We start from the raw sequence: 13,868 nt of genomic DNA, 5'->3' as shown, positions 1-13,868 counted from the left end.
CCCGACCTTCTGATTGGCAAGCCCAAGAAGTTAGCCCACAGTGCCACCTATGCCCCGAGTGTAATGTGGCCCAGAAGATTCTATTTTCTGTGTACTTGTTATTCACAGACTAACTTCTTCCACTATGTTACTTCTCCTGTTGAAACACTTTTAGCTTCTCTTGAAATTCTTCAAATGTTCCACCTGAGGATCTGGTCTCCCTTAACTGGCTCTATAGTGTATTTGGTTACTTCTCAATGGCCAACTGAAGATGGAAACTAAGATTCCCAACCCCAAGCAAATTGCAGATAGCATCCCATTACCTGGAATATCATCAGTCTCTCCATTGGTGTGCTTGAACCTGTCTCCTTCTACGTGGACACTGGGACACAGCACATCTGAGAAGAAAAAGGGGAACAAAAGATTTACATTAAAAATAAAGTAATTACTCAGGCCTCTAAATGGAAACTAGTCAAGTATCGTATTCTCACAGTGGCCAATCAGATGCCTTTGGGAAGCTCACAAGGTCCAAAAAGTGCTCTCCGGTGTATGTGATTCCCAGCAATCAAAATTCATAAACCTGTTGCCTCTAATATTAGCAGCAGATTAGTGGTAATCATCTATTGGGGCCCATTCTGGAGACAAAGGTTCATTCTGGAGGTTTTCAGAGCATACTATCTGCGGGAGCTGAATTGTTGTATGTTAACACTCATTTGCCTTCTTGCAGTCAGAATTTTAAACTTTGCAACAAAGGCATATTAAAATACAAACTGCAAAAAAAAAAAAACCCAAGACAACCCAAGAATAAATAAAAACATATCAATCTCTAGAACCACAATTTTTCAGAACTTAAAACTGAAAAATTCTCCCAAATCATTTTAAAAATGAAATCTCATTGGGGTGCAAGCTAGAAACATAAAAACTGCTTTGAAAATGAACTTTTTAAAGAAGTGTTTAAAAAAATACATTGAATTTTCCATAAGGCTCACTATCGCCATCTAGTATCACATTGTATATTGCCCTTAAAACATACTTAAGACATTTATTTGCAGCTGTATAGCTGAGTCCTGGCAGTCAGAACTGTATGGGGTTCCAAAAAGTAATCTATACCATTGTCCATAACATTGCCACTGCTAGCATACTGTATATGCTACACATACACATATGCATACCCTACACATAGCAAGCTTGTTTGTAGTGGTCAGGAACCATCTACATTTGAAATAAGAGTACCTCTACTATGGATGTCAGAGAATTTAGGTGCATTCTGCCTGGTTGCTAATTGCTAGAGAACGTGCGACAGAGACTCTGATCTGATTTTAATGCTGTTATATCCTTTCAACAGCTGCAACTTTTTAATGTTTTGGAATTGTGTCTCCTGATTGCTCTTTCTGTTTCCTCCCAGCTAAGCACGTATGAAAACATTAAGCTGTTTTTCCCTAGAGCAAAGGCTAATTTCTGAATAACGGTGAAAATGGACCAAGCAGAGTTATTTAATGAACAATGGAAAATCAATGAAAATCATGGAGACTAAGAAGCAGAAAGCTGACAGGCAGTGCTAGCTCCTGAACAGGTTGCAAAGAAGAAGGAAGGAAGGAAGGAAGGAAGGAAGGAAGGAAGGAAGGAAGGAAGGAAGGAAGGAAGGAAGGAAGGAAGGAAGGAAGGAAGGAAAGTGGACCACAGTGATCGGTGTGGCATTCCCCCAGTTTCCCTAAAAAAATCAGCCTCCACAGTGGACGTTGTGAACCAACAACACCATCTATTTCCAGGGATCCCAATTTATTTCCTGAGCTTTTAATGAGTAGCCATGTAAGAAACAGGTTAGATGATTCTATGAATTGACTATCCCTATCTTGCCATTGTGACACTATCATTTTCCCATAATCCCTATGTGCTCTTTGTCAATAGGGTCCATCTTTCTTCCTCTGCTTTTTCTCTGTCTTTGCAAAGAGCCTTTGCTCAACACAAAAGTTATCCAAATAATTAAAAATAAATAAATAAAATAACCCTGGCACCAAGACAGATTTGCTGGCTACAGGTATCTCTTAGACCAGGAAAGCCATTATTAAATGGGCCAGCCGGATGCTTTGGAAGCTGCCGCTGATAAATCACTTCTATTATCCCAACAGCTGTAGGCATTTTGTTAGCATATGGGAAACATCAACCAACTGCACCAAGTTACCGTGGGTGGATGAATCCAGCTCGAAGCTGCACAACAGCAGGCTGCTCTTAACGACATTTCCGCAAATGTGAGGGGCGAAATGGCACTTTTGCCACATTGTCAAGAAATGTCCAGAACATAGAGCTATATTTATTAGAATGTCTGCTTAGTGGGATCTGACATTCACCTGCTTTTCCTGATGGGGTGAAGGTTATCATTGATGATGATGATTATTATTAGTAGACTGGCCAATTACACATTGAGAGAAAAGAGGAAATTCATCCCCCAAAAATGATGACAAAATTTGCATGGAATATGCTGATTTATATGGATAGATGAAAATTTAGAAATAAGGAATATGATAGGAATATAATACATCTCATTATTGGAGGGGGGCAACTTTGACGTGCACTGGATCAATCTGCTGTCCAGCTGCTATTGATAGACAAACTCAAGGGCTCTCTTCTCCAGTCTTCTGGTACTTTCAACAGAACATAGACTGGATTGGCCTTCAAACACCTTAGGGTGGAGAGACTCCAGTTCTCATCAACCCTAACCAGTATGGCTAATGGTCCGGGGCAGGGGTGCCAGCTTGAATAAAATATTGTGGGGGCCCAGGTAAGCCCTACCCCACATAATATTCATATGACGCACACACAATTTGATTGGGAATGCCCATCAACTTTGGGAGGGGGGTCTCTGGCCCCCTCAAATATTTTATTGTGGGGGGCCGAAGCCCCCACTGCCCCTAGGTAGTTGGCTCCTATGGTGAGAGATGATGGGACTTACAGTGCAACAACAAGGGCTCCCCACTCCTGAAATAGCTCTTCAAATTCGAGGATAATTCAGGAATACCCTGAATGTGGGTTGCTCTTTACAGAGTTAAGACAGGAAGGAAGAAAGGCCCCCACCCTCAGGAACTTATGATCAAAAAGTTGACACAGAGAAGGCAATAATAATAATAAATTTTTATTTGTACCCCGCCCTCCCTGGCCGGAGCCGGGCTCAGAGCAGCTAACATCATATAAATAATGCAATATGCCTAAAACAAGCAATCAATCGATTAAAATGCTTCCCAAAATTAATTCAATAAATTAAAGTTAAAGTTAAAACTGGACAAATGACAATCCTCAGGTTAAAATTGAAAGCGGTTGATACTCGCCAGGACCAACTGTTTCCACTGATACTATAAGGACCTGTGAGTGGGCTGGGAAACCTCCTTCGTGCTTGTTCTTATGCAAAGAGAAAATGAGTCAGACTGAACCCTGACCAAAGGCCTGGTGGAATAGCTCCATCTTGGAGGCCCTGCGGAAGGATGTCAGAGCTTGCAGGGCCCTGGTCTCTTGTGAGAGAGTGTTCCAACAGGCCAGGGCCACGGTTGAAAAGGATGGGGACTGCTGAGCCAAGGCGTTAAGGAAGCATTAAGGAAAATGTGGCTGTACGCTCTGAAAGAGTTCCAAATGTGTTTCCAGCCCCGCATGATGCATTGTGCCTGCAGCATGGAATGAGGGTGGAGCAGGAGAGCGAGTGTCATGGTGTGACAGAAAATGGGCTCAAAATAAGTTTACCAAGGGACAAGCTTTTAGTCACTGGGCAACTCAACTGCTGAGCACTACATTCAGATACATCAGCCACTCAGTTCATCGGCTAAATAAGAGGGCTGGTGTTAACACGATTTCTCCACAAGCTGCCTTGGAAGACCACAAATATTTGGCTCTTCTTTTCCAGGAAATATTTCCATTCCAGATAGTTACTATCAGAAGACCTCTTCCCTCCCAATCCAGTTCCCTTTTGATCCATGTATTTTTTTTTTAGATAGTATGTCTCTGGGTGGTCTTCCTTTTTTGTGATCTGTAAGCAGCTCTGAGAGCCTTTTTTTGGCTGAAGAGCAGAGTTAGAAAAAAGAAGATGATGTTTTAAACAAACAAATAAATGGCCTGCACCTCCTCAGTGTGTATGGAAAATGCTTGGGGATAGAAGGCAAGCTCAGGCCATCACAACCCTGTTACTGCCAACCTGAGTATCTGGCAGCCATGCCTGTCTCCGAGTTGAGTTCTGCCTTGAAGCATGAGTACAGTGGGACCTTGGTTTAAGTACAACTTAGTTTATACACAACTTCGATTAAGAACGCTGCAAACCTGGAAGTAGGTGTTTTGGTTCGTGAATTTTGCCTTGGAAGCAGAATACGTTTCGCTTCCTGTTGAGTGCGTTCCGTTTGTAAATTGAGTCCCCCGCTGCTATGGGAAAGCATGCCTTGGTTTAAGAACGCTTTGGTTTAAGAACGGACTTCCGGAACATATTAAGTTCATAAACCAAGGTAGCACTGTAGTATTGATGTCTTGCACATGACCTGGATAGCTCAGTCGGTTAGAGCATGGTGCTGATAACAAGGTTGCAGGTTCAATCCCTGTATGCAACAGCTGCATATTCCTGCATTGCAGGGAGTTCGATGATGATTCACAGGGTCCCTTCCAACTCTACAATTCTATGATTCTATGCCTGAACTCATGAAGTCATAGAATCATGGAATCAGAGTTCAAATGTATAAAAGGATGCCACATAGAGGAGGGAGAAAGGTTGTTTTCTGCTGCTCCAGAGAAGCGGACACGGAGCAATGGATCCAAACTACAAGAAAGAAGATTCCACCTAAACATTAGGAAGAACTTCCTGACAGTAAAGGCTGTTCGACAGTGGAATTTGCTGCCAAGGAGTGTGGTGGAGTCTCCTTCTTTGGAGGTCTTTAAGCAGAGGCTTGACAGCCATATGTCAGGAGTGCTCTGATGGTGTTTCCTGCTTGGCAGGGGGTTGGACTCGATGGCCCTTGTGGTCTCCTCCAACTCTTTGATTCTGTGATTCTATGATTCTATGATTCTACCTCCAAGGGAGAAGAGTCCTTTATCAGTCGTTATCAATATGCATTAGCAGTCAGGAAGCTGGTATGGTGGAAGAAGACGAGAAAGACCTGCCTCTATAGGGTGGCAGGTCACTTCTTATTTCATATTGCCTTTCGGACGTCTAGATGAGGTCACTCTCAGAATTTCCATGTATTTTATAGGACTGTTTACAGCCCTGTCCACTGACCTCCTTTGGCTGCAAGGCAATCCTTAAGAATGGGATCAATCACCAAAGCAGACAACATGCTTGCCTGATGACTCACCCGGGCAGGAAGAAGGCACAGCAACAGGCGGCGACATATCAATTGCAAATAGCAATAAAGCATCATAAAACACCCCAAATGGAACACCAGCTGAGCACAGGCTTTCCACACACAAACACACTTATATCCAGCATAGTTTTTCCTTCCAGTCTTTTCCTCATTGAAAAAAAGAGTTTTCTTAGATGGTACACAACACCAGTGCAGTTAGGAAAAATGTACAAAACTAGTTAAAATATATGTTGTAAGGAAAAGGAAAGGACATTTTATCATATGTAGTGGGATTGTAATGTAATTAATTTTGGGGGGGAAATTATATGCAATGAATTGAAGAAAATGTTCCATTTAACATTTGTTAAAAAACCCGAGGCATTTTTGCTGGGGATTGTAGGGAAAGACCTGCCAAAAAAGCTGGAAAACATCTTCATGTATGCAACAATGGCCGCAAGAGTTCTGGTAGAACAAGGATGGAAGACTAAAGAATCATGGCAAGAAAAATTGATGGACTATGCAGAACTGGCAAAGCTGACATATAAGCTATGGGACAAGGATAACAGTGACTTTAAAGATGAATGGGAACCTTTCACAAAGTATCTGAAGACGCAACAAAGCGAACTGGACACCTTGGCATGTTTTGAATAAACATTCTCAAACTTTTTATTGATAATAATCAGCTAAATAGTTTGAGGATCTATACAACTTTGTAACATGCAGAAAACAGCAGTCTCAGAGAAACCAAAGACTGGAACTGAGGGAAGTCAGGGGGTGGGGTGTGGGTTTTGTGTGTGCGGGGGGGGGGAGGGAGGAAAAATGGGGGGGGGAACAAGGATGATATGTTTTTGGATAATATGTCTTGTTACAATTTTGATTAAAAAAACTTTAAAAAGAGAGTGATGGGGGGGGGGAAGAGTTTTCTTTATTAGAGGTGCACTGAGCAATTAGTGTTCCCATGTACCATACAAAGCTGGGCTTTTACCCCACTGAGGATTAAGTTTCAGCCTTAGGAGTCCAATGGGTATTTGATGGAAGGTGGAATGCTTGCTTCATTTACACAACCTTCCCCCCAAGCTTGATGCTGTCGGAGGAGGAATGGTGGAAACTGTCTCCCCAGCCTGACCCTTCTATCCCTGCCCTTACCACATGTAAGTGTTCAAGAATAGCTCTTTCTGCAGATGCCATCATTCTGCCTTACAAGCACGGACTATATGACAACTCCTGTTTCCTGTGCCACATTTTAATGGGTGTGCAGATGTGTCATGCAGTGACATGCTTATAAACAGTCCCCCTGAGACTCAGGGTGGATAAACCTAGTTCAGTTTCTATTTTGCCAATGTTAAACTGAGTCCTCGGCATTTCTGCATCAGTTTGTTGTTTTTGTTTAAGTCCTTACAAACATTTTGCCTATCCTGCATATATATATATATATATATATATATATATATATATATATATATATGCAGGTTTTGGTGTCCTCGGGTGTCTTCCCGTGTAAAAGTTGGGGTGTCTAGGCGACGTTTCGACGAGGTCTCACTCGTCATCTTCAGGCTGGTGATGACGAGTGAGACCTCGTCGAAACGTCGCCTAGACACCCCAACTTTTACACGGGAAGACACCCGAGGACACCAAAACCTGCATTCCTGTACCCGTGAAAATCTACGAAAGCATATATATAAAAGTGTAAAAGTTGGGGTGTCTAGGCGACGTTTCGACGAGGTCTCACTCGTCATCTTCAGGCTGGTGCTTTCGGCTTCTTGTTACTGGAACAGAGCAGGATCTCAGTGTTTGAGTTCCTATAAATACTGTTGAGGGGGTGTGGTGTATAGCCTCCAATGTTCTGGGCAGAGAGGAAGTTCCCAGGCTAGTGTGCCTTTTCTTCTTTTGTTCCTTAATTACTTGAGGGATATCTTGAGTGATTTCTTGAGTGATATCCTGAGTACCACTTAGGTGGGTCATTAGGTGTGGATTAGTTGCTAAAGTCTTTGTGTCTTGACCTCTTGAACTTTGTGAAGAGTTTTTCTGAGAAGATGGCTGTACTGCACTTAGTTGTGCTCTGGCTTGGCTTCGTGTATAGGGGCGAGCTGTGGTTTTGTGGCCTGTGTCAGCCAGATCTGTGTAGGGATTGGGACTCTCATCTCCAGAACCAAACGCCTGGCTGACAAAGACCACTTGACAGTTACAGAATCTCTCAAATGTGTTAATTGCCAATGGATACCAGCAAAACAGGGTTACGAAGCTAATCCAAAAAGAAACACCCCCCAAAAACCAAGACACAGAAGAAAACAATGGCATGGCCCTCCTTCCTTATATCAAGGGCACTACAGATAAAATTAGCAAAATCCTCCATAAACACAATATCAAAACAGCCTTTTGCACCAACCAAAAAATAGCCAATATCCTCAGAAACCCCAAGGATAAAATCCAGTTGGAAAACCAAGGGGTCTATGAAATACCCTGCAAAATCTGCCCAGCCACGTACATTGGACAAACAAACAGACGAATAAATGCACGTATCGCAGAACACAAGAATGCCGTCAAAAAAGAAGAAAAAACTTCCTCTCTTTTCCAACACATGAAAGAAACAGGACACGAAATTAATTTTGCAGATTCCAAATTGCTCTTTAACATGGAACATCACCACAAGAGAATAATCATGGAAGCCATCGAGATAGAGAAACACCCTCACAACATGAACAAGCGTGACGACACATCCCGCTTGCCAGACATCTGGAAATTAGCCCTCCCCACAAAAACTGACACCAGATCCAGAGGCACACAGAACGCCATCACCAATCAACCACACCAGACCCAAACCCAGACCCTCTCCACAGATAAATTACAGACACCATCCAGTAGCCAAACCATGGTGGCACCTCCGGATGCTGCACCCCCCTGCAATCCCTACACAGATCTGGCTGACACAGGCTGACACAGGCCACAAAACCACAGCTCGCCCCTATACACGAAGCCAAGCCAGAGCACAACTAAGTGCAGTACAGCCATCTTCTCAGAAAAAACTCTTCACAAAGTTCAAGAGGTCAAGACACAAAGACTTTAGCAACTAATCCACACCTAATGACCCACCTAAGTGGTACTCAGGATATCACTCAAGAAATCACTCAAGATATCCCTCAAGTAATTAAGGAACAAAAGAAGAAAAGGCACACTAGCCTGGGAACTTCCTCTCTGCCCAGAACATTGGAGGCTATACACCACACCCCCTCAACAGTATTTATAGGAACTCAAACACTGAGATCCTGCTCTGTTCCAGTAACAAGAAGCCGAAAGCACCAGCCTGAAGATGACGAGTGAGACCTCGTCGAAACGTCGCCTAGACACCCCAACTTTTACACGGGAAGACACCCGAGGACACCAAAACCTGCATATATATATATATATATATATATATATATATATATATATATATATATGCAAGTAATTTCCTCTGTTGTTGTTGTTGTTGTTTATACCCCACCCATCCAGCTGGGTTTCCCCAGCCACTCTGGGCAGCTCCCAACTGATTAAAAACAGAATAAAATATCAAACATTAAAAACTTCCTTAAACAGGGCTGCCTTCAGATGTCTTCTAAAATTCAGATAGTTGTTTATTTCCCTGGCATCTGATGGGAGGGAGTTCCACAGGGTGGGTGCCACTACCGAGAAGGCCCTCTGCCTGGTTCCCTGTAACCTCACATCTCACAGTGAGGGAACCGCCAGAAGGCCCTCGGCGCTGGACCTCAGTGTGATGTTGGTAGGTTCATTTCACTAATATATATACTTCCACATTATATATATATATATATATATATATATATATATATATATATATATATATATGCTTTCGTAGATTTTCACGGGTACAGGAATGCAGGTTTTGGTGTCCTCGGGTGTCTTCCCGTGTAAAAGTTGGGGTGTCTAGGCGACGTTTCGACGAGGTCTCACTCGTCATCTTCAGGCTGGTGCTTTCGGCTTCTTGTTACTGCTCTGTTCCAGTAACAAGAAGCCGAAAGCACCAGCCTGAAGATGAGGACACCAAAACCTGCATATATATATATATATATATGCTTTCCCCTAATCTACTCATCTTTGGACATGGTTTCTGGTTAGAGAACCACACCATAAAATTTGGAGAACTGTGAGTTTCAAAGAACAGATATGTTTCAGTTTGTACAGTGGTACCTCAGGTTAAGAACTTAATTCGTTCTGGAGGTCCATTCTTAACCTGAAACTGTTCTTAACCTGAGGTACCACTTTAGCTAATGGGGCCTCCTGCTGCCGCGGCGCTGCCACCATGCAATTTCTGTTCATTTCTGTTCTCATCCTGAAGCAAAATTCTTAACCCGAGGTACTATTTCTGCATTAGCGGAGTCTGTTTACCTGAAGCATCTGTAACCTGAGGTACCACTCTATATTTCGGGGTGGAACGTTCAGACTAGAAAGGATCAAACTGAACAGGAAACCAAAACAGACCCGTTCCCCATTATCACCTGAGACATGGGGGACAAAAATTCAGTCTCTCAAACATTCCACCTCAACGTGAGACAGTTTTCTCCCCTCCAACGCAAGCTCAAGTAGCCAGCGCCAAGAGAAACAAGCCTTCTCCCTCACTAGCAAGCGCTTGATCTAAGGCGCACAAGTTCCTTGTCCCTACCAGCTGGCCATCGAAGGAGCGGGAACTGGAATTGATGTGAGGAAATGAAGGGTGACGAGAAACAGGAGGCCAGACACCGATAGAGGCAGAGGTGAGGTCATTGCTATGGAGACATATGGGCCTCTGAGGCAGCACGCACTGAAGCTTACAAGATTCAGCTCAAGGTCTTGTGGCCTTTAATTAACTGGAAGGATTGACAGCGAGCTCGGTTGGGTTATTAGGTGAGACCAATCGATACTGGGGAATTTTGTGCTTTGGGTTGTCTGGTATTCCCCATAGTTCAGGGGCAGGAATAATGAGCCCATTGTTTCCTTCCAGATCCCAGCTTTGGTCATGCATCTGAGGTGCAAGGGATGCTATTTGGGGGGAGAGGCCGTAGATCAGTGGTAGACTACATCCACATTCTTCAGCATCTCAGTTTAAAGAAAAATCTCAGACATCATGTATTAGGAACTACTTCTCCCTGGAACCCTGAAGAGCAACTACCAGTCAGAGTACTCAGTATTGATCTAGGCAGCCCATTGTTCTGACACAGGATTAGGCAGCTACATCCATTCATACCTTTTCCAATGAACTAGCCATTTCAACTCTGTGCTCTGACAGGTCACTGGATGTCTCTTAGCAGGTGTCTGAACTTACTGACTTCATACAATCCATTTCTATAGAGAACGTGACAACGCAAAGTGACAGTTTCCTCTTTGTTTCTCACTGGTGACTTATTCTAATAAAAATGCTTTTGTAGAGTGAAGCAAAAATGCAGCTTCAGGAAACTTCAGCCATTTAAAGCTAGCATTGTGTTTCCCTAAACGACTTACAAGCCAGATTTGAGACAATGTATTCTCTTCAACATAATGCTATGATTCTCCTCCAAACCAAGGCGCTCGCTCTCTCTCTCTCTCTCTCTCTCTCTCTCTCTCTCTCTCTCTCTCTCACACACACACACACACACACACACACACACATACACAAAATTCAAGGGGGCCCTCTTTGACAACATTACAGACCCTATGGGTATCCCTATTTTCCAGGGACATCCCTGATTTAGAGAAGCCATGCCGGTTTCTGATTTGATCCCGGAACGTCCCACTTTTCCTTAGGATGTCCCTATTTTCATTGGAAAAATGTTAGAGGGTATGGAGTTATCCGACCCCCAAGCTGTTTGAAGGCAATCCTGTATAGGGAAGCTGTTTTTTAATGTTTCATATTTTATTATGTTTTTATATATGTTGGAAGCTGACCAGGGTGGCTGGGACAACCCAGTAAGATGTGTGGAGTATAAATAGAAAAAGTATCCTTGTGGAATAGGACATCCCTATTTTCTTGGGAGAAATATTGGAAGGTTATGACATTAGTATAAGTATGGTCATACGTTGGTTCTCAAATGGAATCTGTTCCGGTAGTCGGTCTGACTTCAGAAAACGTTTGAAAACCAAGGTGTGGCTTCCAATTGGCTGCAGGAGCTTCCTGCACTCAATCAGAAGCCGTGGAAGCCGCGTAGGACATTAGGCTTCCAAAAAACGTTTGCAAACCGGAAAACCCACTTCTGGGTTTGCGGTGTTCAGGAGCCAAAACATTCAGGTCACAAGGCATTCCAGAACCAAGGTACAACTGTATAAAATATGCATTAGGGCAATACCTGATCAAGCAAGATGCCACAAAATAGTACGCAAGCTTTGAATTTCCCAGAATTCTTCATTACAGTGGTACCTCGGGTTAAATATGCTTCAGGTTACAGATGCTTCAGGTTACAGACTCCGCTAACCCAGAAATAGTACCTCGGGTTAAGAACTTTGCTTCAGGATGAGAACAGATATCGTGCTCCGGCGGCATGGCAGCAGTGGGAGGCCCCATTAGCTGAAGTGGTGCTTCAGGTTAAGAACAGTTTCAGGTTAAGAACAGACCTCTGGAACGAATTAAATACTTAACCCGAGGTATCACTGTAGTCTACAAGCTAAAAACACACTACAGGAGTAACATCCAGCCTAATGAAGATTTCTCAGGACTTGAAAGCTTGTTTGCTATTTTGTGACATTATGGTTGAATTACCTTTGGCTCCTTGACAAAATGTTTAAGAGGGAATTGGCACTGCCATTGTCCGATTCCTCCACTTTCTTCCCCATACTGCAGCCCCCTGGTAGCTCACAGTCCAATACCTTGAAAACAGCTGTGCATTGATATTTTACACCTATACAGGTTGTTGTCACCATGATGGGCTGCTTAGATACAGTACATTTTATTATTCTTATTGTGTATTTAGGGTGGTATTCAACTACCTTGTCCCATCAGCACAAGGATTTCTATTTGTTCAACCGGACTTCTCATTCCCCCTCATACCCTCCCCAAATTTGTTCTGGAGGGTTGAGGGAACCCCTAGATTAGAACAGATTTGGAGAATAAGCAGAGAATGGTTCGTTGTACAAGTGTGAATCCTTGTGCTGAGTGTGTTGGATACAACCTTCAACTTTCAAGCCATTTTGTATATGTATTATTAGAACATACAGGGTAAAAATGCAGCATTCACAGTCAGAAGGAACTATGAATTTGGTTTGCCCAATTTAATGTGCTAATATTGATAAAACCTCTTGTTCCAAGATCTTAAGTGTGCTGTCCTCAGGCAGCAATGTTCCTGTTCTTACAAACATTGTTGCATGTCTTGCATGGCACCAAGAGTGTAAATTATACACCTGATTATTTACTGCAGAAAAACATCACATGCACTCACAAAAGCAGGAAGAAAAGAAAAGCAACTTTCAGTAACTTTTAGCTGAATAGCTAAGGTCACGTTAACAGAAATCAGAAGATGGTATGAAACCACTCATGCTCACCTAAAACCAGCTAGTGTTTTATCACCGCTTCGTCTGCTGTAAATTATAGGGAACAGGCAAACAATTACAGTGACTGAGTGCCTTCCTATAAAATCTAAGCCTGTAAGTTTCACAGCTCAGCCACTTGTGCCTGTACGGAACGAGTGCCAATCGGGCAGCACATCAATCAGTGCCAGCTGGAGCTCCAGTCTAAGTGCTATTAAAGGCGAGGCAGGCCAGCATCTGCTATTCTCATTTGGCTTCTGCCTTCAGCACAGAATGCAGGCAAAAACTGAGCAGCAAAACAAAAAGGCCCAGAATGTTGCAGTGGTTCAGCAGAAGACCAGATCAGTAGAACGCTCCACTGATTATGAGCATCTAAAGGCCTTTTCTGGTCCCTCCAGTCAGACTTGGCAGCTGGAATCAAATGGGTTTTGCAGGCTTGAGTGAAATTAATATGACCTTTCTTTGCTCCCCAAAATTCTCTTACTGCATTATTGTTATTATCTGCTGCTTTCTTCTGCTTATGCTCTAATTATATGTTTGTCAATGTAAAGGGAATTGGGGTTGCTCGTGCGTAAGTGGCCGCTGCTCTAGGCAACGTTGTCTTGTCTGGCGAAACCTTTCCCTGGCTGGACAGCCCTTTCTCCGTGGCTGTGTCAGCCACTGGCAGAATCTGTCAGTGGGCGTTTCCTGAACTTCTTCCAGCATAAAAGCTCTTTGACACCAAGTCTCCGCCTAGCCTCCCTGCGCGGAAGTTTTCTGCGCAGAGTGGGCGTGGCCAGCGGAGGTCCTGGGCTCTCCCCGCTGGTCTCTGTGGAAGAGTCTTGGAGCCATCTCTCCGAAGTCCTTCTCTGCTCCCCTTTCTTCCTGGTGTCACGCTGATTTCCTTCCTCAGAGGAAGTGTTCCCTCTCTCCCTACTGGGTCCTTCTCCTGCATCGCTAGGGCGCCTTACCTCCACTCTGGGCTCTGATGGCAGTTCCCTGACAGTCAATAAGGTCAATATTGTGAGGATATCATAAGAAACAGCAGGCATTCCTACAAATAAGCAAATCCACTATCCCTACCACATCAGAGCCCCCAAAAAGAAAAGCCTTGTTCCATTCAGTTGCCCTTAATCA

At 43.5% G+C, this 13,868-nt stretch overlaps 1 protein-coding gene across 1 annotated transcript in view; it reads right to left on the bottom strand.

Annotated features, from left to right (window-relative positions):
• The window catches only part of COL22A1 (collagen type XXII alpha 1 chain), a 178,869-nt gene that overhangs the window by 118,181 nt on the left and 46,820 nt on the right, over positions 1–13,868 (bottom strand). Inside the window, exon 4 of the mRNA XM_081918646.1 lies at positions 303–377. Within this exon, the coding sequence (XP_081774772.1) occupies positions 303–377 (75 nt within the window). The remainder of the gene's footprint in view (positions 1–302; positions 378–13,868) is intronic.

Source organism: Podarcis melisellensis (assembly GCF_964234715.1).
Source record: "Podarcis melisellensis genome assembly, chromosome: 7".
Lineage (NCBI taxonomy): Eukaryota > Metazoa > Chordata > Lepidosauria > Squamata > Lacertidae > Podarcis > Podarcis melisellensis.
The sequence above is the reverse complement of the archived record's forward strand: the minus strand, read 5'-3'. Positions and strand labels throughout refer to the sequence as shown.